Source organism: Sinocyclocheilus grahami, unplaced genomic scaffold (assembly GCF_001515645.1).
Source record: "Sinocyclocheilus grahami isolate Dianchi unplaced genomic scaffold, SAMN03320097.WGS_v1.1 scaffold177.1, whole genome shotgun sequence".
Taxonomy (NCBI): domain Eukaryota; kingdom Metazoa; phylum Chordata; class Actinopteri; order Cypriniformes; family Cyprinidae; genus Sinocyclocheilus; species Sinocyclocheilus grahami.
The window spans coordinates 947,080-975,076 of record NW_015505356.1 but is presented as its reverse complement, the minus strand read 5'-3'; the positions used below and the strand labels follow the sequence as shown (position 1 = coordinate 975,076).

Below are 27,997 nucleotides of genomic sequence, written 5' to 3'. Positions count from 1 at the left end.
GGTGTCGGGAAATGGCACGAGCTTTATAATAACTGACTAGTTTTGAACCGGCCGGATAAAGTTTTTCCAGTCTGTTGTGAGTATTGTGTCCTCGCTGTCAGTGAGAGGCGGAGAGGCGGAGAGAGTGAGTGAGAGTCGGGCGCTGTGTGACGCCCCTCGCTCGCGCTCGGCTCTGCTGCAGAGACTCGGCGAAGGCAGGATCAGTTTATCACACTTTCCCCTTCAGTCCGCTCACACACACTTTTAACATCTGACAGCACCCTAGGACGGCGATGACGTCTCGAAGGTAAGATGAAGGCTACATTAAAACAGCAAGAGCGGGTGATGATGGTAACTGTTACTGTATGAATGAATCGAGCACGACACGCAGCTCAAGCTCAAGTCGGGAGTCTTTACTCCAGGCTCCTGAACCTCTCCGGCCCATTATACTGCAAATGTGTTCGCTTCGCTCAACGATTTTATACAATAGACTATTTAGGAATAGTTATAGTCTTTTTTTCGTTTATTTCAGTAGCATTGGCTATGTAGATTGTATGCATCGCTCTCGCCTACCGGATGTTGAATGTGAATAATCAGCGCAAAGTCACTGTAACAGTTTCTCTCTCTAATGCAGTATTTAAACTGCTTCATTAGTTTATGGAGGCGGTTTATTAGGAGACTTATGGCAATGACCTCCTACTGTATTTACTGTAGGCTACGTCGTGTGCTAAAACAATAATTTAAAATATTAAAGATGGATGACAGACTGTATATATCTGTATAGAATGTATAGAATATAGCCTATTTGTAAATGTAGCTGCAAATAATTTATTACTTTAAAATTTTGCCGTCCTTGGTTATCTTGTGACATGTTTCACAATGTTCACAATTTATCCTTGGCTAGTCATTATTTCTGGGTAGATTTTACACTGTATGTTTGAAACTCCGTGCTTATTTGCATATGTATGAGGTCAGTAAAATTGATTGGACAAATGCAGCACGCGACCTGTTTTAACGACTGTTTGTACAGAAAAGTGTGTAAACAGCGCGAGAAAGTTTCGACTACTACTGTACAAAGCGCATGAATATTTAGTAAGGTAAGAGGCATTTTATAACTAATTGTATGTTGCTAAACATCTCTGGAGAATGGGTTTTAAATTTAGCCAGGGTTAAAACAGGCCTTTAGTCGGCGTTTAAAAGACATTAACCCAAGGATAAGTGTGGTGTGACGCTGTTTTGTTTCCTAAAGTTGAACATATGATTTGTATATTCTAAGTGTCATATCTGCATAAACAGATCTAGAGATTCATTGGGTTAATGCACACACAAAGAGCTGAAACACACATCAGTTATTGTGAGAGTTTGCACAGGTGGCCTTGGGTAAACAACATACGGTATGCCAACAACACTCAGTGTTGCTTTATGCTTGCACTATCCATGCACTAACCGTTAGCACAGCATGTTCTAGGATTCAGTGCTGGTTATGGCTTCACCGGCAGCTTTCATTTGTCAGAGTAATAGTCTGTGAGCCTTTGGCCTTTACTCTGCCTTTACATCATCTGTTATATAAATAGTTCTGCTGCCAACAATTACCATTGACTATTATTAGCATCATTAGATTATGATTACTGATGTCCTTCTCATCTCATTAAAGGAATAGTTCACCCAAACATGTAAACTTGTGTGACTTTATTTCTTCAGCGAAGCACAGAAAGAGATGTTAGAAACCTCACTTTTATTGCATCTTTTTCCATACAATGAAAGGGAATGTTGACTGAGACGATCATCTCCTTTTGTGTTCCACTGAAAAAAGAAGGTCGTACAGTTTTAGAAGAACATGAGGGTGAGTAAATGATGACCCTTTAACTGGTATGAAAAGTGATCTCACTTAACAGTGCATTACAGAGGATGAATCTGTCTAATGTGCTAAAGTGACAGGGACCTGAACTGTGCATTTTGCAGATTTGCAGTTACCTGGGCTATTTCAGTAGAGGTTTTACATATATTACGCTTACAAGTGTTTTATTGTTCACAGAGGTTTTGCATAGAGGAGGCTAACAAAGTTACTTAGCTCAGTGTTCATGCATATTTAACACATTGCCTTAAAGAACATTTAAACTGCTCCTAGTTCTGGGAAGGCCAAAAGAGATTTATTTTTTATTATCTTCATGTAATGTGGAAGGCCTTTTCTTGGTCACTAAGCACACCTGCTACATTTTAAAAAAATTATTGTTATTTCTTTCTCTCTAGATCATAAAGCATATTTTGTGTGCATGTGTGTAAGCGTGTAAAGGAAAGAGGAAAAAGGAAGAGATGGCTCATTGCGTGGTTATTTTTGTGGGGTCATGAATATTTTAGTTGCACGAAAATAGTCACATGTTGTCAATTTCCAAACTTCTTTCTTTCTTTCTTTCTTTCTTTCTAAAGCACATTTAATAACAACCATGAGTTGACGAAAGTGCTGTTTTTAAAAAGCATTAAAAGACAAATAAATTAATAAGAAAATTTGCGAACAGTGCTATAAAACACTTAAGTTAACTAATTTTTCCCTCCATTTACATCCACACTATTGTTCAAAAGTTTGGTGTCAGTAAGATGTTTTTGAAAGAAGTCTCTTATGCTCACCCGAGGCAAAGATACAGTAAAAATCAGTAATATTGTGAAATAGTATTACACTTTAAAGTAACAGTTTTCTATTTTAATATATTTAAAAATTTAATTTATTCATGTGATGACCAAACTGAATTTTTTTTTGCTTAATATATTTGTTGAAACTGTGATACATTTTTTCCATCATTCTGTGAAGAATAAAAGTTTATTTGAACAGCGTTTATTTGAAATAGAAACTGTATCAATTGTATGCATCCTTGCTAAATAAAAGTGTTAATTTCTTTCAAAAAACAAAACAAAACAGTATGTCTGTATTTGGGGTGAGTATGTCTGAGAGTTTGACTTGTGTGTCTAAAACTAGAAAGGACAGGACCGATAGTGTAGTGCTAAAAATTCACAGACAGGAAAACTGCCTTCAGTGTGGTGAAATGAGATAGCCTGTCCAAAATTTCCAGGAATTCTCCTAGTCGTTACCAAAGGTTTGCTGAGAACACAGTTTTTTGGTTTTTCTTATCAGTCATCCATTTCTAATCTTAAAGCAGCAGGATCATCATAGTTTACATTTTCCTTGTTATTAGGGATGCACCTTATCAGGCCGATACCGATAACAGAAAAAATGAGCATTTATCGGCCGATACCGATATGGTGGCCGATATATCGTGCATCCCCACTTGTTATATTGACATTTATGTTAAAATTGAAATCAAAAGTGTTACATATCATGGGTTGCTTGATGATTATCATTTAGCATTTTATAAATGAACCCTTAAAATCAGTCCAGTAGACTTACAGCTATTCAGCATTGCCCTAAACCTACATTATTTATTAATCAAGGAATTATTTCACATCAGATCAAATGAATTATATAGATTAATGTCTCCATATCCATGATATAGATTATGGAGACAATGTATTAAAGTATATGGATGTTGTTCATTTCATTGTTCATATCATAAATCATCGCTTGTTTTTCTCCTAGATTCCAATTTTAGGGCGTAAAGCCAGGTCTTAATCCAATTCCAGGAGGCAATTTCTATTGGAAGGGTTGTTATCAGCTGTCAAGAATTTAAATATGATCGTTGACATTAGATTTTGTTTCATGTGTCCTTGGGCTGTCTAACCCAGGGCAAGTTCAAAAATGGCAACATATTTCTCCCTCAGTAAGGGGAGAGAGAGACTGCTACCGCGTATGTACCATAGTTATGTATGTGAATTGATTTGACCTTACATGTACGTGCTTGGGGACTTTCGTTAATCAATGAACTCGCACTCAATTAACTCAAATTCACTGCCGTAATGTCTCATAGCTATAACTGCACTGTAAAAAAAAATTCTGTAGTTTTTACAAAATAATTTTGGCAGCTGTGGTTGAACACATTTATTTGTGTTCTAATTTTTACAGTATAAAAATGTAATTTACAAACAAGTAAATTTGAATGTAAACCAGTAAATTCAACAATGCACACTGCTATTAAGATCTGTTTTGTACCTTTAACATACTGACAACCACCATAATAATGCAGGTGGTAAAAGAGAAAGCCACATGAAGAATCAAAGCTCATCACAAGTAGCTTCGCCACAAGCAGAAGTATATACTAATATATAGAAGGTGCACAGAGTCATTCATGCAAACACAAAACACCATCATGGTAACACACATGATACTTAAATAATGCATTAAACTTTCATTAAACAACAGAAGATGTAACATAAAGCCCAAATATACATAACTAATAACAAAAACTATAAAAAAAACACATGATTATTTAAACAAAATACTTTCAAATGTGGAGTGTCATGCAGGGAATTCTGGGAATATCAGTTTACAGTTTTTGACTAAATTATACATTTATTTGTTATTTTTACTTCTAAAAACTGTAAAAAATGAACAGCATTTTACTGTACAATTACATGAAATGCCTGGTTAGATATTTTACCGTTTTTCTCTGTATATAGTACGGGAACTTACTGTTAACCTATTAACAGTTTTTTTCCATAGCGTTTTTACAAAATTTTACAGTTAAAATTACACTTATTTTTTACAGTGTGGGCGGCAGCTATATACCCATATCTGACACTATATCTGTGTGTGTGTGTGTGTTTAATATTTTCTCTTATGCTTTACATTTCTACATTTATTTGATCAAAAGTACAGTAAAAACAGAAATATTGTGAAATATTATTACAATTTAAAACAACTGTTTCCTATTTTTCAAATATTTTAAAATGGAATTTATTCCTTTGATGACAAAGCAGAATTTTCAGCAGCTGTAACTCCATTATTCAGTGTCACATGCTTGTCAAATTCAATTATCAATTATCAGTTGTAAGAATTTAACACAAATGTATTCAGCTGGGATGCATTAAATTGATCAAAAGTGACAGTAAAGACATTTATAATGTTACAAATTATTTGTATTTTAAAAACATCCATAATTATTTAAAATCATAAAATAAATGTAAGCTAATGAACAGATGAAGTAAAATGAGACAAACTACAGGACCGTGTGTGTTTGAACTGACTCACCATGTCACCGCTAGACTGACATGTGGCAGCATAATCAGCTTTTCTATAAATATCAGTAACGGTACCAAAATCCAGCCACAGGGACCCGTCTGCCCCCAATATAGACGCAAGGGAGTCTTTGAAGCTGAGTTGGGGGTACTATGTATATCGCTTTTTGTCACCGAGCATGCCGCTTTAAATAGCCAACTGTGTTGAACTTGAGACATTATGCAAGAGGGAAGAGGCAGCTCAATATGTGCGCGTGGGCCTGTGTGTTTCCCCTGTCAGAACACTGCTGCAGCACTTTCTGTCTGATATCACTCGCTCTCTCTCTTTCTGGCCCTCACTGTACAACCCGTTTGTGCCCCCAAGTTATCATAAGAAAGAGAGTCTCTGGTGTCACTCGACAAAATGTGACAATATGGATGCGACAAAAGAGGACTGTGGCCATTCATGTTTCAGATATTTTAAATCTCATTTGCATGTTGGTTTTACTATTACTAAAAATGTTATATTATTTTTAAACTGCATTCGATGTCAATTATTTTCATTCATCTTGTTGGAATTTAGTTGTTGTTTTTTTTGCCAGAGTTCATTATTATTTGTATCAGGCTGCAAGCTGGACAATGGCTGTTAATTGTTAAACCAGGGGAGAAAGTCGTGCATTTATTTTATCGAAGAGGAAGCTAAAAGAACAGAAGAGCTCTTCCTTTGGATTCATTAATCTGACCATTATAACACTAATGGCCTCAGATTGCATTTATTGTGTCCTTATGAGATTGTATAAGGTTTAAAAGGAAGTTACAGGACAATATTACTTCCATGATTAAGCATTAAAGAGAACTGATAAGAATTCAAGCTGAAGTGTACAGCTTTTGACTTTAAAATACTTTGTGCCCCAGTTTAAGATGTGGAGATGGACAGAAGTGAGGCATTTGTAGGTTGATTCCTTGAAAGTGTAAAAACTGTCTCTTTGGCAGAAAACATTGGTGTTTTTTTTTTAGCATCCTGGCATAGCAACATTGGCTCAAGCCTCAAACAGGGATGTGTATTTGGAGCGTCTGAACTGTATGTTTGTCCAACCAATGGCAGATGGCAGGGAAACCTGTCAATGTTATTTTTTGCGATTATAAAATGACACACTTCAGCTTTAACTAAAGCTTAGGGTTTAAACTCTTAATATTTTGGACTCATGATATTGTGTCCAGCTCCATTCTGGGGAAATCCTGGTTTCCTGGCACTCAGTCTGTCCTAATTCTCTCTGTCCCATAGTGACTCGTGCCAAAGTATGAAGAAAAAAGCTTCATAAGCCTGACCAGTACAATTTATTCACATGCATTCTCCATCTTTTTTCAAATCAGTCATTTAGCTACAGAATTACTTCATTACTTGGCAAGCGTTTTTCTTTTGCTTATGCAACCTACAGTAGCAGAAGTTTGCATAAGCTGGCAAGTGCACAAGTGCAGGAGCAAATCATCCTTCAAACGTATACATGCCCTTAAAAGTTAGTTACTGTTGTGTTTATAGTAGCTTTATCTCATAAAAGAGATTGAAAGATTGAAAATCATTGTTTACAATTAAAAAATATTGAACCATCCAAAAAACATGATAACTTTACTTGAGAAGCAAAATTGTGTAAGATACTAAAGCTTGTTTTCAGAGTACACTGTAAAAAAATGGAAGTGCAGGAGCAAATCATCCTTCAAACGTATACATGCCCTTAAAATTTAGTTACTGTTGTGTTTATTGTAGCTTTATCTCATAAAAGAGATTGAAAGATTGAAAATCATTGTTTACAATTAAAAAATATTGAACCATCCAAAAAACATGATAACTTTACTTGAGAAGCAAAATTGTGTAAGATACTAAAGCTTGTTTTCAGAGTACACTGTAAAAAAAATGGCGGTGAATTTAACGATAAAAGACTGTAAAAATGCTACAGTAAAAACCTGTTAAATGGTTAACGGTAAATTCCCCTACTATATACAGTGAAAAACTGTATTGGACATTACATGTATTGGACATTAATTTTACGGTAGTATACCGTTTTTGGAAGTGAAAAAGTCTGTATAATTTACAGTGAATAACCGTAAATTGACATTCCCAGAATTCCCTGTGTTACATTTCACATTTGATGTTTTTTTGTTGAAATAACTATGTTTCTTCTTAGTTTTTGTCTTATCAGTTTTGTATATTAGGGTTGTGTGTTACACCTAATGTTGTTAAATGAATGTTTATTGCATTATTTCAGTTTCATGTGTGTTAGCATGATGGTGTTTGATGTTTGTGTGAATGACACTGTGCACCTTCTATATACGTTATTATTTAAAAGCTGCTTGTGATGGGCTTTGGTTCATCATGTGACTTTCTCATCACCACCTGCATTTGGTGGTTATCAGTGTATTACAAAGGTACAAAACAGATTTCAGTACTTCAATAAGGTTGGTATATTAACATTATATCAGTTAATGAAATTACAGTATTTAACTGTAAATGTAAGTTAAAACCTAAAACGTTGCTATCATATTTTTTAAGGTAAAATTCCGGCAACCACAGCTTTTATGTATGTATCTTAAATTAAGTGTATTTTAATCAAAAAGGACACATTCAGTTGGTCAAAAATAGCATTTATCATGTTACAAAATCTTCCACACTTCATTAAGCAGTACAACCATTTGAGCATAAGAATATTCTTTCAAAAGCACCAAAACTTTTACTGACCCCAAACTTTTGAAAGTTGGTGTTATCTTAATGCAAGAATTACTTGTACCTTGTTTTGAAGCATGCTCAATAATTTTACTAAAAAAGAGACCAAAATACTGATATGGTTATTTGATGCCATAAAACAATAAAAATACAAAATGTCCATGGTTTGTCAGCATGCTTAAATACCCAAGCTTCTCTGAATATAATCTTGTACTGTACTGTACTGTACCATTTCATTACATTTTTCTGTTTTGTTTTGTTTTCGTTCCTTTTCTCTTGCCTTCATCGGTGAGTGCAGCATGTGCAGTGCTGTTTTTTCCAAAAGCTGCCACTCTCCATTGAAACCTAATGGTACCAAAGATAAAGATAAGGGGTGTAAGAGTGTGTCAGGCAGCATGGCAACGCTGCGTCACGTTCAGAGAGAGAGAGAGAGAGAGCAAGAGAGGAAGGGGAGGCAGGAGGGATGGACAGTTGCTCAAAAGCTGACTTTACTGGCTGGCTTTCCTATCAGGGCAGCTCACACGCATCCAAATCCCAGATTAAACACCCCCACGTCTCTTTCCAACCAGCAGCACTCCTACAAGTCCCTGCTCCCCCTCTTTCTGTAACTGTACTGAGCGTGGATTACCAAACTCTGAAGCAAAGCAGGGGCTCTGACAGGCTCCAAACAGAATGGTGAGGTAGGAACATGAGGCATTAGTTGCTGTTATCATTTTGTATCCGGACTATGCCGTTTTCACATGCAATTGCGCTACGCGTTTCTTTCGGTGCCGCTTTTTGTGCAGGAGTGTGTGCGCACTTCGCAGGATGGTTTGTGGTTTGTTGTGGCTGTGTGTGTTGTGCTGGAGGAAAGCTCCTGGAGAGCTGCTGGGAGCTCAGTGAGGCTTAGAAGTGACCTGGTGCTGTTTGTTCCTGCGTGCAGATCCTTGCCTTAATGTCTGCATCTGTACATTCCTGTTCGAGTAAAGGACCAAACGGTCTCCATCACAAGAGAAACCTGTCCTGTTGGTGTTTTTTGCTACTTGCAATCTTTATTTTTGTTATCGTGAAATTGGGAAGTTATTGTTATCTGTTCCTATAGTTTCAGAGAATGTTTTTTGAGAAGGGCTGAGAACAGTTTTGGGAACTGAAAAGAAGGGTTAAGGGGTCAGACTAAGCCCACTATCATTGTTTTATGAAAATACATAACAGCTTAGCTGGGATTAGTGTCACCTGCTGTTTTCCACAATGCAAAATAAAGATTCCATTTATTTATTTTCTCATGACCCCAAATCCCACAATTATCTACTAAGATGTTTACCAATCACGCACATAATGAGCAGACCTAATTGAATCAAATTTTTGACTTTTTTTTAGTCTTCGATGTTCTAGAAATATTTTTCAAAAATATATTTTTGTGGGTTGCATAATTTTCCATATTCTAATGAATTATTTGAATGTCTCCACAATCTGCTTTTGAAGAAATAACGTAGTATCGTGCTAGAGCGCACATTCTATCAGTTGCAGTTCTGGCCCTTTCGTCTCAATATAGTGTACAACACGACATACATTCACATCAAATGTTAACTCAGCGGTAGAGTTACACTCACGGGACAGTGCACTTCGCAATCACAAAAGTACATTATTTGCATGAGCTTTAAAGCCTTGCCGGTTAATTCAAACATTTCTTTCTGACATTCTTTAATGTTAATAATTCAGCAACAAAACAGAGAAAAATCACTCACTGCTCTTGACTGAAAAATGTTAATACAGTTGCTGTAAGAATCAATGTAGGATCATTTATACAATGAAGTGTATATACTATATAGTGTTTTATTTTTATATTTGTTCATTCAATTTCTTGAATGCTACTGCTAAATACACCTACTCTACCTGAAAAATAAAGCGCTGTTTGTTTTATTCGTATATTATGTGTATTTGTAATGTGTATCTTTGTTCGTATTTTTTTAATAAAAAGATAGAATTTTATCTTCACCCACTTTTTAAAATCTTTTTAATTGTATATTTTGATATGACAAAGAATCGTGATAAAATTATGAATCGTGATTTTCCTGAAAAAAAAAGGTAATATATTTTTGCCATATCGCCCACCCCTAGGCTCAGTTAAATATTCTAAAACAGAATATTCTAGTCTTTTGCTTTAATGTTGCAAAACCGATATTGAGCCCATGTATTATCAGCTAATGTATGATGACGTGTTTATCTACACAGCACAGACCACATTTAGTGCTATATCTTTATTTCAGTTCTTCATGACGTATAGATATATTAAAGTATCTCTTTTGTGTATGCCCTGTACACTCTTAAAAAATAAATCAAATAAAAAAGTCAGCTGAAATTAGCAGAAGTTTCCTGTAAAAAATAAACTCATACAGGGTGGCAATAAATTTCATAAGGTATATCATTTATTTCATTTTTATGATAATATACTGTTATTAAACAATTAAAACCGTGTAATTTCCAAAAACTAATAAACATGTATAGACAGTGCACATTGTTATACACACAAACACAAAATACTTAAGATTACACAATTACATTACAAAATCATAACTTTAGCAATATTTTAATGTAAACATTCATATCTTGTCTTGTTGAATGTTATACATATTTTACCATAATTTATAAGGTAATTCGGATGTTTTACTTCCAAAACCCAAGAATTTTGCAGTGTTTTACAGTATAATTATGTGTATTTTTTATTAAATTGTGTTAAATATTAATATACAATATTTTTTTCACTAAATATGGTATGGTAGCTCACTTATGGTAAGCGTTTTTACATTCTTTTTTGTTACAATTACAAACCTGTGCATACATTTGCATACAAATTTGTTTCTAGGATGTAGTTGCTTGGACTTGCTTTTCTGAAAGTCACTGTCAGGAGGAAAAGTGCTCACAGAAATGTCAATGAATTATTAATCCACATACATTTTAATATTTTTGCTTTAGTGGCAAACTTTACAAAAGATAGGGAAGTTAAGGACTATGTCTATGATGATGTGACAGGAGGGGAAAATATGGACCTTTTGACAAACAGAATCAAAGAAGCAATGACTCATGATCAGTGAAACCGTGATTACCAATGCTCACAGGTACCCTCCATGATATGATACAACGTCAAGGGTGCTACAACACTCCCTCCGCAGTGAAGAACTGGAGGAAGTGAGTGATGCTCACTTGCTTTGCGTGGAAAGATGGAGGGAGAATAGTGAGAGTTTAAAATCACAATATCAGGGTAAGACGTAATACACACATCTGTTCATTAAGACCTCTGTTTTTAAATACAAGTTAATCTTTAGACAACATTTGAGGCATTCTGAAGAACATTTCGAGTTGTTCACAGTAATGCACCAGGACTCTAAATCTTAAATTTCTTTGTCGTGCACATGTTTGTTTATACATGCATAGTCTTCAACTCTGTGCATCACACAATGCTATTGTTTTGTATTTGTCCCAAATTCATATCTAATATATGGGCCGTTCCATCTCAAGTGCTCCAAAAATAGTAAAGTTTTTTTTCTTTTGCAAGCTTAAGCATTTGTTTTCTATAATGTACTATTGTATCTTTTTGTTGTACCTTTCTGCTGATTTCATTGTCACCAAGGGAATGTTATCTACATATAGCTGAGTTTTTGAGAATTATTTTCTGTAATAATGAGAGCCAGATTCTGCTTCACTTGTGTTGAATCTTGAATATTCATTTAATTCATGCATAACAGAATTACCTTAAAAAATTTGTATGATCAAATTCAACACTTGAGAATTTAATAATACAGGAATGAATTATAAAAAGAAAATTTTTCAATTGTGCTTTATTCACAGTATTACTGTTTTTAGTGTATTTTTGATCAAATAAATGCAGTTTTGCGAACAGAAGAGACTTAAACTATAGGAAATCTTGCTGACCCAAACATTTGTACTGTAATGTATATAATAGCAATCATACAGTGTGATCAGGGTTCACCCAGTTCTGTCAAGATGAAAGTAAGTGACCCGCATGTGGTCACTTAAAGTGAGATTAAGACACAAGGCCCCTAGCAGGCAGACATGCTTAGAAACAGCACACAGATAAAATTACTCCTGACCCCTGGATGGCCATTCACAAAGCCTTCTCACGTGAGGGAGCCGGTGTATGAACAGACGGGCTGCAGGCAGCCAGACAGCTGGGGCTCAACACTAGCCCAGATTACACATGGCCTCTCGTCCCCTTCCACCCTCCCAATCAACCCCGAAGGATTAGGAAATAACTTTTCAAACACAGCAATCGTAACTGATTAGAAATGGCATTTGCCTTGAAATTGGACACAAATATACCTATGGATAAGCTTGCTTGATGACATCACTAGAATGGGTGGGTCAAAGGGGAGGAGCCAAAGAGTTTGGAGAGCCACGGGATGCAGAAATGCATATATATTTGACATATATTTATATAACATTAGAAATGTCTTTACTATCACCTTGCTGAAAAAAAGTCGAAAAACATTTTTCCTGACCCCAAACTTTTCAACAATAGTGTATAAAAATTAAGCATAAAAGTTAGAAATGCAGAAGAGAATGTTGTACAAGTGACTTTGTCAGACTTTAGCTTACCATTGTATGTTTACAAGTGTTAGCGTATTTTTTATATTTATATTTTAGTTTTGATCATGAGATGCTTTCTTAGCTATTGATAATCAGGGCTTGATGTCTTTGCTGAGCATGTCATTTTGCTTTCATTTCAGGTGGTTTCATCCCAACATCACTGGGATCGAGGCAGAACACCTGCTCCTGACACGGGGCGTCCATGGCAGCTTTCTAGCGAGACCCAGCAAGAGCAACCCAGGAGATTTCACTCTCTCTGTCAGGTCGGCATATTTACTGTCCTGTCGTGTGCACTCCTCCACATCTGCCCCGCTGCACTTCTGCTATTTAATTCCACAGGACTCTTATGTCGGTCATTATGTTGTTTTGACCTGTTGTGGCTTGTGAAGTTTAGCATGAATTGCTTCTCTCCTGTTAAATGTTTATCTGTGCGTTATTGATTTCTTAGAAGTGTACTTGTTAGTCTAGCTGGCTGTTTCCATGCCTGGTAAAGCATTAAAATGCTTGTTTGTGTCATAGATTTCTATGTCAAGTCCACATTTGTTTCATGCAGTGAAAACTCAAGAGATTACTTCATAAAATACAAACACAATAGGGAATCTTTACTAAATAGTAAAAACATTGGCATTATCACATAATACATTGCATTGAGTCAAAGCACATTGAGTATTACAGCAGTATTTTATTAGCTGCCATTAGTATTAGAGGTTCGAACATGGATGACAATAATAAATAACACTTTCCCTCACATTTTCCAGAACCTCAGGGCTTTTAAGTTGCCCCTGGGCTGGTGCTTAAGGATAACAGTGTCAGCTTGTGGGCAGGTCTGTGAGCCACTGCAGCTGCTTATCCGATGAGTGATTGGAGAGTCGATGGACAGGGGGAGAGAGAGAAAAACAGGCTTTCATAATAGCTTTAAGATGTGGAGGCTGTGGAGCCCCAGACCTGCTGTTTGTGGTTATGGTGGTAAGACTCTCACTGCATCTAATGTTCTCCAGAACTCAGGCCACGTGGCTCAGCTCCACCACAAGCCTTCAGGGGCTCCGGGCCGGAGCCCAGCTGCCTGTAGACGGATTTATCTGGCCAGCTGTGAAGCGATGAGGTCAGCTCGTTCTGATTATCAGATGCATGGTATTTACACAAGTTAATAGTGAAGGCTGTTGATTAGTGTATTGTTGGACACATGTTTTGTGCTTTTCAGCACCAAATTTCTGGAAAATACAGACACACGTCTGTTCCAAATCCTAGTGAGCTCCCTACTGCCTACACAAGGAGCTGCCTTCTTAACTATCATGAAACCTCATAAGTGAACAATTTGTAGCGCACTGGATAGGTTGCAACTCTGTGCGGCACACAAATAACTCTCTCGTTTGGTTTTATTAGAGCTTTACATCAGCAGACTTTGAACTTTTATATTTAACAATGTTAAATGAAATCATCCACCATCTTGGATTTTTTTTCCCAGAACTGTTAAATTCTGGAATTGCCCATAACTTTTTGTTCAAACAGAATTGTATTATATTTGTAATTCCAATTAATTATACTTGATTTTTAAGATTTTTGCATAATATTTAATCTTGTTTTTGGCCCACATTATTTATTTGAATGATAAACTCTGTGTATTGGAATGGCAAAACACCAAAAAAACAAAAATTTTACTTTTATTTTACTGTTCACTTTATAAAAAACTGGTGGTTTTACCATACCAATATACAGAGTTTTGACCATTGTCCAAACGACTGATTCATCATTTTGAGGTTTTATCATTCTCTGTATTCTAACATGATTTTTTTGACTAAAATTAATATTTATGTCAGGGTCCTGATTACCCTTTCAAGATTTATTTCGCAATAATAACTAGCAGCTGATATCTGTGACAAATATCATGGCTTACAGTAAGTAGACTCCGTAAAACAAATAAATAAATAACAATAATAATCAAATAATATTTCATAGCAAGTGTGTTTGGAATGTAGTGAGCAAATTTGTAGATAAAGAAGCATAAAATTGACCTAATGCATCAGTACAAGAGTTATGCAGATATCAGCTGAAAGCAAAACAAGTCGCCTCACTGCCATTCTGCCTCTCAGGCCTAATGTAGATAATGTATATAAGACCGTAATTACAAAGTTATGAGGAAAAGTCTTCCCTTAAAATGCATTATTGGGATAAAGGGAGGAGTCATATGGGCAAATGGACACCTAGGGATTCCAGCGCATTATCTTCCCCTCCTCCATGCTTCTGTTTCTCTTATCTGTCTCTCACCATTTTTCCTGGGTGGAAACTATTGCTCAGCGTCTGCTCTATTGTTAACTGTTAAGTAGCAGACAGAATGCTGGGAGCCGAGTCACTGCGCTGCAGTGTAACGTATGATGTGTCAGGGCCAGGTGAAATGTGTTAGGCGATGTTTCCTGTCCGGCTGTTATGGCTGTCAGGAGCAGGCTAAAGGAAGTGACCCTCTGAAACTGTATTCACATTCACAGTAGTTAGCATAGTTTGATGCACTACTTTGGGTTAAACTTTTTTATTTATTTGGTTGTTTATTTAACAGGGACAATGCCGAATAACATTACAGATGCTCTACATACAGGCTTCTAGCCAGTGGCTAGTTTGCAGCCCCAGTCCCTGGTTAGGCTTTTAAAATACAATTAAATATTACATAAAGAATGTAAAATAACAAGTACAATAAATGTAACAACAGTCTAAGACTGTGTACAACCATCAATGTTCACAAACCTGGTTTTGTTTGAACCATTTTTTTATATTTCTCAGAAAGATGCTCAATTCCGTTTGCATTTTCAGTTCAACTGGCAAACTGTTCCAAAGCAGTGTCCCTTTAACTGAAAATGTGTTTTCATAGTTTTTATCTTAGGCACTATGCAGTTCTGTGTAGTTGCACCTCTTGTAGTGATGCCTCTATTACACTGATTTACACCACTGTGAAGTTAGCACCCCATAAAAAGAAATAATCACCAAAACTATGACAACAAACTTTTGTGCTGGTTTGGTGTTTGAGATATTAAACAATATTTTTTTGACCATGTGACATCACTATCCACCCCATGTTGCCCAAATTGCTCCAAATTGACGCAGTTTGTTTGGCATAGTTTTGGTGATTATTTCTCTTTATGAGGTGCCTTCACGGAGGTCTGTTTTACTATTAATTGCCACATGATATCTGGAGCAAGCTTATTGACACATTTAAAAACCATTTAATAAGATATTAAGAGACAGATTCATAAAATTGTCAAAACTAAGCAAACTGTATTTTTGTAAAATGTTGCAATGATGCCATCTGATTGATTTCTTGTCTAAAATGTTTAAGGTTTGTTTATATAGGGATCTAACAGGTTTGATAGTCAATTGAGAAACCTGACTCCAAACAATCACACAATAAGACATGTGAGAAGACCATTCCATAAATAGATAACTTAGCTGCTTTAAATGATAAGTAAGCTCTAATCATACGGTATTTCACTGTGACTTTTATTCTAGTGACGATCAATCCAGACCCAGTGTGAAGAGAATGTGAAGTGAAAGTCTATGGAATTGTATAGCATTGTATTGTGTAACCTGAGGCAACCTTGTAGAAGATTGTTTTGCAGCCAAACATCTATTTCACAACCCCCTGGTGGCAAATGTATGTTTGACAGTCTGATGAGTTGTGCAACACTTTTGTAAACAGAATTGTTTAACCCATTAGGTCCAATCAATAGGACATGTGCTCAATATGATATATATATATATATATATATATATATATATATATATATATATATATATATATATATATATATATATATATATATATATATATCTCAATAGGATAGACTATCAGGATGAGATATTCTCCATCTCTCCATCACAAAAATATGGACATTTGAAGAATCACATGATTTTGTTCATCATATTTTTTGTTTTGGGAGCCTAATGTGAAAAATTTTCTGCATATGTGCCACCACATGGAGTTCTGGAGAAAAAATATCAGGCACCCTAGATGACCTTCTAGTGGTACATTTTCCAGGTAAAAGTTGTTATAAGACTCAACAGATGTTTTCCTTTATAGTCAATTTGCCTTGTGTTACTTACGTCAGCAAGATTCTGATTATCATACTTAAAATTAGATTTAAACTGTGTATTATGTTGCAGTTCCTAGTAAAGTTACTGGTGAGTAACTCACTCATTTCATTTACTCACCCAAGTCAATGTTACATTAATTTGGCAATTGGCGAGTGTTATTTTTGGGCCCTAAGTGCAACACTTGATTGTGTTAAGGAAAGACGTGTAATTTGGTAGAAAAATAGCTGAACACCACTGCCAAATTCATCCCAGAGTTTCTCTAACAAAGATGAATGACCACAGACACGTTGATGCTCTTCATTCATAAGCATTTGTTGCTCCAGCAACCGTGATTTTACAGTGACAGACTGCACCTTTAAGTGTGGACATGGAGAGGAGCTCAGTTGCAGTATTGTGTTTCTCTCTTGGTTTCTGCAGAGGCTGCTTTAGCAGGAAAATCAATGATGAACTCATGCTCGAAGATAAAAGTAGTCAGCAGGCGTCCTTGAATCTGACTGTAGCCAGAGCTCAGTCATTCTACTCTGACTCTGAACATGGTTCAGCCTCATGCAAATGATTGAATCACATTCACACATTCTGAACATTTACATTTGGGTTGAAGGAATCTGACAGGGTGCTATAAGTCTATTATAAAATAATACAATTAAAATAAAAACCAATAAAAATACCAGAACAGCAAGTTGGCAGTTGCATTCAATTTGTTTGCATATTTGATATTTATCCAATTCAGAAAGTACATGAGCATGAGAGTAAGATAAGGTTTTTATGTTTGCGTATATTTTAGGGGAAGTGGATTGCCATTGTCTCCACAAATGTCTCCACAAGTTAGCTTTTGGGGATATCCAGAGACGTCTCAATTGTAAAAATTATTCATAAAATTATTTTGTTTTATATAATATTATGTCATTTTGTTTTTATTTTATTCACTGTTATAAAATAACATTGTTTGTAGACTTCACTTAGATATATTTTTCCAGTTTTAATTAAAATATTTTATATAATTTTATTTTATTTAAATTTTTTTCAATATTTGTTTTCTTACAATGTTATTCACAGATTTATCATCATTATTAGTATTATTAGTATTATTATGAAAAACAATAGAAGTGTACAGTATGACTTCATATAGATGAAGTTTAGTGTGTGTGTGTATGCATTAGTAGCCCAACCGGACCCAGAGCACAGAGCTGTTCATCTGCTGCAGTCAGCAGCCATTAGCCCCACACTGCTGAGACACCGTGCTGCCCTGCCTCCTCTGTTACCTCCATAATGCAATTACACAGTGAAGAGTGCAATTTCATGAGCCAGGCCAGTGATGGATAGAGCAATGAATGCCTGGAGAAAGCCAGAGAAATGAAATGGGAGAGGAATCATGGTCTCATATTAGATCGGTTGCTGTTTTTCACATGATTAAGTTTTTCTGTACTTTTTTTGTGTGTGTGTTTGAGCTGCATTGCTGTAGGTATGATCTGCTCACGAAGCGTTAAGTTGTGGTTTTGTGCCTGAGCACAGCTGATTATATCTATGCAGGTGTTCCTTTCTGCTTTTTCCATACGCTGCCATTTAAAGCTGCAGAGCAGTTTTTGACGGTTTTGATGACAGAATACCTGAAGTCTACTGAGAGTAATTTTCCATTAAGTGTATTCTATTTGTGATTTTGGTTGCTCCAAACACTTTGTCCCTCGGTTTTCAACCCCCTTTTTTTCCAAATCTCTAAGGTCATACTCATATGTCTAAGTAGATAAGAATGTCTTCAATCACAGTGTCTTAGCATTTTTCTCAAATATAAATTGAGCATTATTTTCTTTTTTCTGAAGTTCTGATACTATCTAATGTGTAAACCTATTATTATTAATATTTATTTATTATTATCAGTGTTTGCGAAGATCCATCCACACAGCTATGTTCCTTTTAACTCGCATTACTACTGTATTTTTTATTTAAAAGGAACTGAATATGATGTTCACTGCAAAAGATCATGAGATTAATTGTGGTTAATTGTTTTAACCTTTTTTTTATCATTTCGCATTGTTGTTGTTGTTTTTTAAATAAGAAAATAAAAAAATTTAATTAATTTTCAATCATAGCTGCATATTTTACAGCTAAAATGTAATGTTATGATGGCTATCTAAATTTATAAAAGCTTTTGCTGGTAAATCATGGCCTACAGATTTTCTTTTTTTCTGAAGTTCTGATACTATCTAATGTGTAAACCTATTATTATTAATATTTATTTATTATTATCAGTGTTTGCGAAGATCCATCCACACAGCTATGTTCCTTTTAACTCGCATTACTACTGTATTTTTTATTTAAAAGGAACTGAATATGATGTTCACTGCAAAAGATCATGAGATTAATTGTGGTTAATTGTTTTAACCTTTTTTTATCATTTCGCATTGTTGTTGTTGTTTTTTAAATAAGAAAATAAAACAATTTAATTAATTTTCAATGATAGCTGCATATTTTACAGCTAAAATGTAATGTTATGATGGCTATCTAAATTTATAAAAGCTTTTGCTGGTAAATCATGGCCTACAGTGCAGATTTACACACAGATTTGAATTTGTTTATAATTGTCAGCCTGTTGTAATTGATGCTTCAAAGGCTATTATTATTCACTCTTGCTATTTTGATAAAACCTCATTTATGTCTGCTAAATAACTGTACCATTGTAAAATATTTACATCAGCATTTAATGTGTCAGTTTTTAATGCCAACCTCCTAACTGTTATGTCTTTTCCATCTTTTCCATCCTGTCTGTCATCCCTCATGTCCTCCCTCCCTTCCATTTTCCCTGTTGTGTCCCATCTGTTTGTTCTGGGCAGGAGGAACGATGAGGTCACCCATATTAAAATCCAGAACTCGGGGGACTATTATGACCTGTACGGAGGGGAGAAGTTTGCCACGCTGGCTGAATTGGTCCAGTACTACACCGAGCAGCACGACCTCCTGCGGGAACGCAATGGAGATGTTATCGAGCTGAAATACCCCCTCAACTGCAAAGACCCCACGTCTGAGAGGTATGGCAGCTCCAGATCCACCCAGAGCACTTAGAGCTTGACAGTGGCATCAGTTTGGGCAGAAGAAATCCTGCCCCCTAGTGTTCAAACCCCAGAGAGGGCTGATCATTGGAAAGGAAGAGTAGCAGACTGATGGCACGTCAGGCTGTGGTTTGTATGTCAGCAGTTTACTGTGCTTATCTTGATTTCATGACTACCACTTTGTTGTAGCACTGTGGAACAGGTCCTTCGTTGATTCTGTTTGTGTTTGATGTTTATGTGTTAGCGGTCCAGTCTAATTTTGGAGTCTAGTGTACTTTGTAACTTCCTTCACCTAAACATATTTGGATTTGGTGTTTATAGGGCTGGCTGCAACATCCTCTAGGTTGTGAAATCAAAGTGAAATATTTCTATACATAAAGCATTATCGATGAAAAACATATTTACATTCTAAGGTAATATATGGTTTGTTTTTGTGGTTTTTCCAGTTTGTGAGCGAGTGCCTCCCACACATATCCTCATATCATGACAGCTCACACTGTCTTTACATTTGTTCATTTTCCGACCACAAACTATAGTTTACACTATAGTTTCTATAGTGAAAGTTGGAAATGTGCATTTCAAGTAAAAAATGTCAAGTTTTTGTGGGGGGTGGGGCAGCCATTATTAATCACTTACATTACGATGAGAAGGTTTGCATATGAAACATTGCATGGAACATGTGTGTTTAGATGCAGAGATTATGATTGTTGTGTTTTTGCTGATTTTTTACTATTTAAATTATTACTATTTAATAGATTTCAAAACACCGATCATTTATTCCAGAAGGAATTCATTTATGATTTCTGAAAGATCATGTGTCACTGGAAACTGGAGTAATGGCTGCTGAAAATTCAGATTTGCCATCACTGGAAAAAAATAATTTCGGTGTATTTAAGAAAAACATTATTTGTATTTCTGTGCCTCATTGTTGTGTTTTACCTGTTCTCAGGTGGTATCATGGGCATCTCTCAGGGAGAGATGCTGAAAAGCTCCTTACGGAGAAGGGCAAATCCGGCAGCTTCCTGGTGAGAGAGAGCCAAAGTAAACCGGGAGACTTTGTGCTTTCCGTCCTCACTAATGAAGAAAAGCATGACAATTTAGACCGCAAGACTAAAGTTACCCATGTCATGATCCGTTATCAGGTAAATATGGAATAAAACGTCAGCATTTTCTCAAGAACAGAAAGCTCAGCCTTTTTAAAGAGATATTCTGATCACTTCTACCAGGATGGAAAATATGATGTAGGAGGAGGGGAGAGGTTTGACACTTTGGCAGATTTAGTGGAGCATTATAAGAAAAACCCCATGGTTGAGAAGAGTGGAATTGTTGTACACCTTAAACAGGTGAGTAAATCAAGCCTGAAAGCAATATATTTTTTTCACACAAACAGTGAATTATGAATGCAAAATACAAGTATGCAAAATAATATACACTAGCGTTCAAAAGCTTGGGGTCAGTAAGATTTTTTTTTTTTTTGGACAAAAAAAATCATACTTTTACTAGCAAGGATTGATTAAATTGATCACAAATATTGACAGTAAAATGTTATAATGTTACAAAATAATTCAATTTCAGTTATTTAATTATTTATTTGTAACTTTCGATAAAAAAATTACTCAAGTAATGACTGCTGAAAATACATTAAAATAAAAAAAACAGTTATTTTAAATTGTAATATTTCACAATATAATATCAAATAAATCCAGCCTTGGTGAGCATAAGAGACTTCTTTCAAAACATTTTTAAAAAGTAATACTAATTTTTGGAGCATATTGGATCGTTTCTTGAAACCTAACATGACCTAACTAACATTTCTGTATAAATATTTTGTTTTAAATGTTTAGCTTGAAGTGTGTTTGTGCTTTAATCCTTTTAATTAAATGTCACTCTTTTAACCCTCATAATTACATTTAAGGTCCTTTTTACATTTTCTTGTTGTTGTTTTTTATCTTTCTTTCTCTATGTACCAGCCATTCAATGCCACAAGGATAAATGCAGCAAACATTGAAAACAGGGTACGAGAATTAAATAAAGTAGCTGACAACTCGGAGAAACCCAAGCAAGGCTTCTGGGAAGAATTTGAGGTATTTCTGTCCATATTCATTCTTCTACTCATATTTTCTGTTCATCATGGGATGTGATGATTCAGTCCAGGTTTTGTTTGAAAGAATAGACAGCTAACTTTCCGCTGTAGTACACGCATTAAACCTCAGAGGAGTGTTTGATATGAGAGTTGTTTATAGAAAGACTATCTGCTTGCTGACCTCTCAAACTGCAGTTCCTGTTGGGCGGTAACTGTCTAGATAAATGGGACATTCCTGCAGGGGGTGCTGACTTAACATAACATCTCATTACACAGCAAAGTTAAAATGAATACTTTTCAAGGGTTCATTACTTGGTACATGGAACCACATTTCATCCTTACTTTCTTTATCTTGTCCCCTGTGGTTCTGTAGGTTTTACAGCAGCAAGAATGTAAACTCCTTTACCCCAGGAAAGAGGGGCAGAAACCAGAAAACAAAAACAAGAACAGATATAAGAACATACTACCATGTGAGTTACTCTCTTTTATGTACATTATTTTTCAGGTTTCTTAATGGACAGATCTGTTTCATTATTTAATGATAGAGCAACAGATATCTCCAGGGCTCTTGTTCCAGCTTTGATCATCATTTTCTCTGTTGCAGTTGACACCACTCGAGTGCAGATCAAGGAGGCGGATCCTGACGTGCCAGGCTCCGATTACATCAACGCTAACTATATCCGAGTAATCCCCCCGCTTCACTCATAACGCTTACATGTCAATCAAAATGTCAGGCTTTTGCTGGGTTACTGGAACTGTGATCAATAATTGTACACACTGTATGTTCTTTATAATCTGTATGTTCTGTATAGTCCTTATTGATTGTTTTTTCATTTAGAGCATGAATGAAGAAGGTCGTCATATGGGTGAAGGGAAAGTGTTCATCGCCACTCAGGGTTGCCTTCAGAACACTGTCGTAGACTTCTGGAAAATGGTGTACCAGGAAAACACTCATGTTATTGTCATGACAACCAAGGAGATGGAGAGAGGACGGGTGAGGTCCAGCCCTGGCTGAATCAATGTTGTTGTTTTTTTGTTTTTTTGTAGATTTGTTGGTTATGAAATTAAATTCACAAGATCTCACAATTTTCTCTGAAATGATCAAAAAATGCACAGCACATATAATTGCAAAATGTAAAAAATATAAATAAATAAAAATAATTTTATTGTCTTAATTTAACGTTTCATTTAACATTTTATTAGTTAATTTAACATTTTATTTTTATTAAATATAAAATAAAAAAACAGGTAAAAAATAAATGTAATTCAAAATTTGAAAACATTCTTAATGCTTCATTTGAGAAGTTTAGTACTCCGTTTTAAAAATATCTATAAAAGTATTTAAATTCAAAACATCACTATTTAACTAAATGTACAACACAAATCATTTTTTGTAACTGAAAACTAAAATTCTATCTATAGAATAAGTGTGTGCGGTACTGGCCGGACTTAAATTCAACAAAGGAGTTTGGGAAGGTGTGTGTGAAGAACATTGAGGAACACACAGCTCAGGACTACATACGGCGAGAGCTTGAAGTTACACGTCTAGACAGGGTAAGAGCACTCTGATGATGATACTGGAGGGCAGGCATGACCTTTGACCTTTTTGTTTACAGTAGCAGCTTGGAGAGAACCTTCTACATTACTTTAGTGACGTGTTATGTTACATTTTTGTACAAGTCCAGTTTAGATGCAGTCTTTTTTCTTAATTTTGTTTAATAATCTGATGAGGTTTTTTAGCACTCTGATGATGATACTGGAGGGCAGGCATGACCTTTGACCTTTTTGTTTACAGTAGCAGCTTGGAGAGAACCTTCTACATTACTTTAGTGACGTAGTAAAGTCCAGTTTAGATGCAGTCTTTTTTCTTAATTTTGTTTAATAATCTGATGAGGTTTTTATTTTCATCTGTAATAAAGAGAGAGCCTCCCAGGTGTATCTGGCACTATCAGTACCTGAGCTGGCCAGATCACGGTGTTCCCAATGAACCTGGAGGAGTCTTGAGCTTCCTGGAGCAAGTCAACAGAACCCAGAGTGCCATTCCAGAGAGTGGACCAATAGTGGTTCACTGCAGGTATAGCACACCTCACTTATCCCTTTGACTAATGTAGTTTTGAGAGGGCCATAACAAAAAAGAATTGCTGAACTGAGTTGATTATATCAGATGTCAACACAGTTGTTTAAAAATACAACATTTTCCCTCATTGTGTGCTCTATAATCTAAACTTCTATTTGTCATTCTAGTGCAGGGATTGGAAGAACAGGCACAATTATTGTAATTGACATCCTTATTGATATCATAAACAGACAAGGTAACTGTATTATACAAAATTATCTCTGTATTGAATTTTATGCCTCTGGATGATAAAAAAATAACACAACTGAACTGAATCTCTAAGGGTTGGATTGTGACATCGACATCCCAAAGACCATTCAGAGAGTGCGCCAGCAACGATCCGGTATGGTTCAGACCGAGGCCCAGTACAAGTTCATCTACATGGCTGTTCAGCAATACATTGACACCGCTCAGAAGAGACTGGAAGAGGAGCAGGTATTTACACACTTCATTTCACCTGATAATAATGCGACATATTCACTGATAGGACTGTCAAAGTTGATCAAAAATAATTATTTTATGAGTTTGATATTAAAACTTTTTTGCGCAACTGAGAAAAGTGAAGAGAACTTCTGCATAAATTTAGCTTTCTCCAGTGCCGTTTGTAGGATACAGTATGCATATACACTACCGTTTAACATTTTGGGGTCAGTAAAGGTTTTTCAGTGTTTTTGAATGTCTCTTATGCCCACCAAGCTGCATTTATTTGGTGAAGAATACAGTAAAAAACAACAACAATCTAAATCCAATCTGATTTTATTTTTTAAAAGACTGAATTGAATTGATTGAAATGGTTAACTGAATTGATTAACTTAAGTACAAAGGAATTTAAATATTTGACATCCCTTATTTATATAAATTAAAATGCATACGTTTGAGATTCCTTGTTTTTTTTTCTTTTTCAGAGGAATAAAACAAAGGAGAGAGAGTACTCTAACATCAAGTACCCACAGATGTCAAATGCCAGAGCCAAGCCAAACATGAGCTCGTCTCGCTCTTCATCTGTGTAAGTGCTGATTTCCTGTTGTGCACGCAAACACACACTTTGAAAAATGGCCCACACAGTGTTGTTACGGGAAAACAGTTAATGAGTTTCTTTTGGTAAACTGTACTATCTCCTACACTTCCTCAATTCTAAATGTATTTATTGCTAAGTGAATCATTTTCCATCAAAAGGGTTCTGATGCTGCTCTGAATCAGTTGCTCTAGAACAATAAACACAATATGCAACTTCATACAGTACATCAAGTCATACAATGTGTTTGTAACAGTGTCAGTTTCTATTTTGGAACATCCGTTTTGACCCCTATAATCGAATAGATGTCATTTCAGTCCTCTTTATTTCAGTAACGCTTCTTTTCAACTTCCACAGAATGAACGATGACTCTGGCGTTTATGAGAATTTGAACATCAAAAATCCAAAGGGCTCCACCAGCAGCAATACCAGGAGATAAGATACTGTATGTGGGATGTCGTCTCAGGAACTCTGCGAGTATGTTTTTCCACCCTCGCTCTCACAGTGCTTCACATTGCTGCAGCCATGCTAACATGCGCGCACACACACACACACACACACTTGCATCAAAGCTGTTGAAGTAGAGAGAAAGACAGTAAGGAACAGATGGGGGTAAGAGTTGTGTCTTTGTGGCAGCCCACCATCAGAAAAAGTATAATCTTACAGAACAGCACTGTATGCCAAATGGCCTTGAAAATAACACCATACTTCAAAGAATACTCACAACTACTGATGTTTTCAAAGGTTTAGTATGCTTTCTAAATACTTACTTTATAAACGAATAAATGCATAAAATACAATCTGTAAAATATAGCAAAATAATAGTAAAGCAGTGCATTTTATTATAAATAATAATCATTTCTTGTTTTTCTTTTTTTGTTTGTTTAAAAAGAATTCATAGATTTTCTGTTCTTTTGAACTTTCTATTCCTCAAACAAATCCTAATAATAATAAATGTTTCTTGAGCACTAAATCCGCATGTTAGAACGATTTCTGAAGCATCGTGTGACACTGAAGATTGGAATAATGGCTGCTGAAAATTTTGCATTGCCATCACAGGAATATGTGACATTTTAAAATATATATTTAAATAAAAATCAGTTCTTTTAAATTGTCATTTTTCACATTATTACTGTTTTCGCTGTATTTTTGATCAAATAAATGCAGCCATTACTTTTTAATGACTGATGATGACTATTATAAGTATTAATTTCATAGATTTTTACTTTGGTCTTTATAGTCCCATAATTCATAGGATTGGGAATTATGCATTATATTAAAGTTATCTGTGTAGGCATATCTGACTGAAATCTAGTTAGTTATTGGTAGACTGAATAGCAAAAACATTTCCAAATCATATCCATAGAGTATGTGGTTTGGATTTCAATTAAACCTTTTTTTTATTTTTCGGACCATAGTTAAAATATGCAATTTTGTCTTGCAGAATTTGTCGGAAGGCACGAAGGGATGTGTCCATAAAATGTAAATTTTTCCTCCTCTTTCTATACTGACAGCTTGATACTCAGCCTTTGTAAAAGAAAGTCATTTGGCATCTTGCTGACGCCTACATCATTACTATAGCAACAGTATAGTGTACAGTAGATACTCCAGATAATGACTCCACTGCCTGAACTAATGCATCAGATTTTACCATTTGCAAAAGAACCAAGAAGTATGTGTGAAAGTGGCACAATTGTTTAAAGAATGCATCCCTAAATGTTCTCTTCCTTTGCTTTGCAGTTCCAGAGGTGCTGTGTAGAAGCACCTGATCATGGAGCGACACTGGATTACAGCACTGGGGGGAGGGGGGCACCAGCAGCACCTACACTGAGGCGAAGCCGCCCAGCTGCTCGGCTTGAGATTCCACCGAAATCTCCAACAGCTCCTCTCTTCATTTCCTGACTGACTACGTCTAAGAAACTCACACTCCAAAACCAAGTGCCTAAGCAGCAGCTGAAATTGTTCCCGCAAAGGACGCGTGACTTGGTGCTTTCTCTCCCCACTTCTAGTCTAACAAGCCTCTCTACTCTGCACTAAGCTACATGATGGTTTGTATATGTGTGAAATATACATGAAATATGAATATTTACACTCAGTGACGTAACTTTGGATGAAGCTACGCTATTTCCATGCTGTCTACGGCTGTTTCCAGACCTTGCTTTGTCTACTGGATGTCATCTACTGTAACCAAAGACCTTTGATATATATCTCAGAAGCAGCGGTTATTTACGCTCCGCTGAGTGATGCTCATGGCACGGTGATATAAGAAGAGAAGTACAACGCCCAGCGTCAAGAATCCCCCCTTTTCTTTTCAGAGCATATGAGAGGTGATTGGTCAAAATAAAGTTCGACCAATGATTTGGATACCTTATGTAAGTAGGTGTTTTAAATGGGCTGATTTGGTACAGTGTGGTAGAATCTATACAGTATGTGCCAATTAGCAGCCTGTACATCATATTCATAAAAGCTTCTGCTTTGATGCCTTTTTATTGAGCATTACCTCCAGGCTAATGAACAGTCGGAGGGAGTCAAGTGCTACTGTCAATCAAAGGCTTATCAACCAATCAGGCTGCCTCTTCATCAACGTGCTCCTCCCTCTATGCGTCGGCTTTCTTGTTCTGAAAACATCAGGTGAGCCTTTATTAGGTAGGGTTTTGTTTGTTTGTTAATAGTAATTTTGTTTGCAACTATGATTCCTTTAGAGCAATTGTATCTTTTCTTGTGATATTTGTGAATGTGATTATGAAATCTAGGCCTGGCATTTTTTTATAAAATGCATTTCTCGTATTTTTGACTATTTTATTCCACATTTTCATCCTAAGAGACACATTAAGCTCCTTTATCACATATAAACAGGGTATGTGTGTATAAATGGCCCGATAAAGCTCTTTACGTAAATAGCGGGTTGTGATGATTGCACTGAGGAGGCCTTCAAATGAAAAAAAAAAACGTAAAATAAAAAAGTGGTGTTACTAAACCTCTACAAGGGAGGGGGTACGTCAGGATGCATTTCGGTGGAGACTTTAACTAAAAAGGAGGCAGGCCAGATGGCCTGCAGCTAAGATTAAAGAAATAGATTTGTGTAGGGCGAAAAAAGTAATTTAAAACATGGCCGTAAATTAATCCACACGTAGCTATTATTAGGAGAGGTCAGCAGTCATAAGATGTTATATATACATTACCAGGTCAGTAAGGGTTTGGGGTCAGTAAGATTTTTTATTTTTTTTTAAGAAACTAATACTTTTATTTAGCAAGGATCCATTCATTAAAATAA

General features: G+C 35.8%; 1 protein-coding gene across 4 annotated transcripts; it reads left to right on the top strand.

The window, feature by feature from the left end:
• The first annotated feature begins 45 nt into the window (after positions 1–45).
• Positions 46–27,940, top strand: LOC107593936 (tyrosine-protein phosphatase non-receptor type 11-like). 4 transcript variants are annotated; one of them, XR_001610125.1, is made up of 17 exons: positions 8,228–8,476; positions 12,526–12,648; positions 19,294–19,488; positions 20,459–20,651; positions 20,736–20,852; positions 21,480–21,593; positions 21,966–22,062; positions 22,197–22,276; positions 22,431–22,586; positions 23,015–23,146; positions 23,512–23,666; positions 23,837–23,904; positions 23,992–24,143; positions 24,614–24,714; positions 25,081–25,200; positions 26,168–26,205; positions 26,464–27,940. XR_001610125.1 is itself a non-coding variant. In XM_016283837.1 (16 exons), the coding sequence occupies exons 1-15, from the start codon at positions 273–275 to the stop codon at positions 25,160–25,162; spliced, it is 1,779 nt and encodes a 592-aa protein (XP_016139323.1). In that variant the 5' UTR covers positions 46–272; the 3' UTR covers positions 25,163–25,200; positions 26,464–27,940. The 4 variants fall into 4 exon arrangements, 3 of the variants coding, with proteins under 3 accessions (XP_016139323.1, XP_016139322.1, XP_016139324.1); XM_016283837.1 differs by lacking the exons at positions 8,228–8,476; positions 26,168–26,205 and adding an exon at positions 46–286; XM_016283836.1 differs by lacking the exon at positions 26,168–26,205.
• Positions 27,941–27,997: the final 57 nt, after the last annotated feature.

Bases quoted from the DNA above. Each gene is read 5' to 3' on its own strand.
- LOC107593936 (XM_016283836.1), top strand. From the start codon at position 8,265: ATGGACAGTTGCTCAAAAGCTGACTTTACTGGCTGGCTTTCCTATCAG. The intron at 19,489-20,458 runs GTATGGCAGCTC...ACCTGTTCTCAG, and splicing joins AAAGACCCCACGTCTGAGAG to GTGGTATCATGGGCATCTCT. The intron at 22,587-23,014 runs GTGAGGTCCAGC...TTCTATCTATAG, and splicing joins AGGAGATGGAGAGAGGACGG to AATAAGTGTGTGCGGTACTG.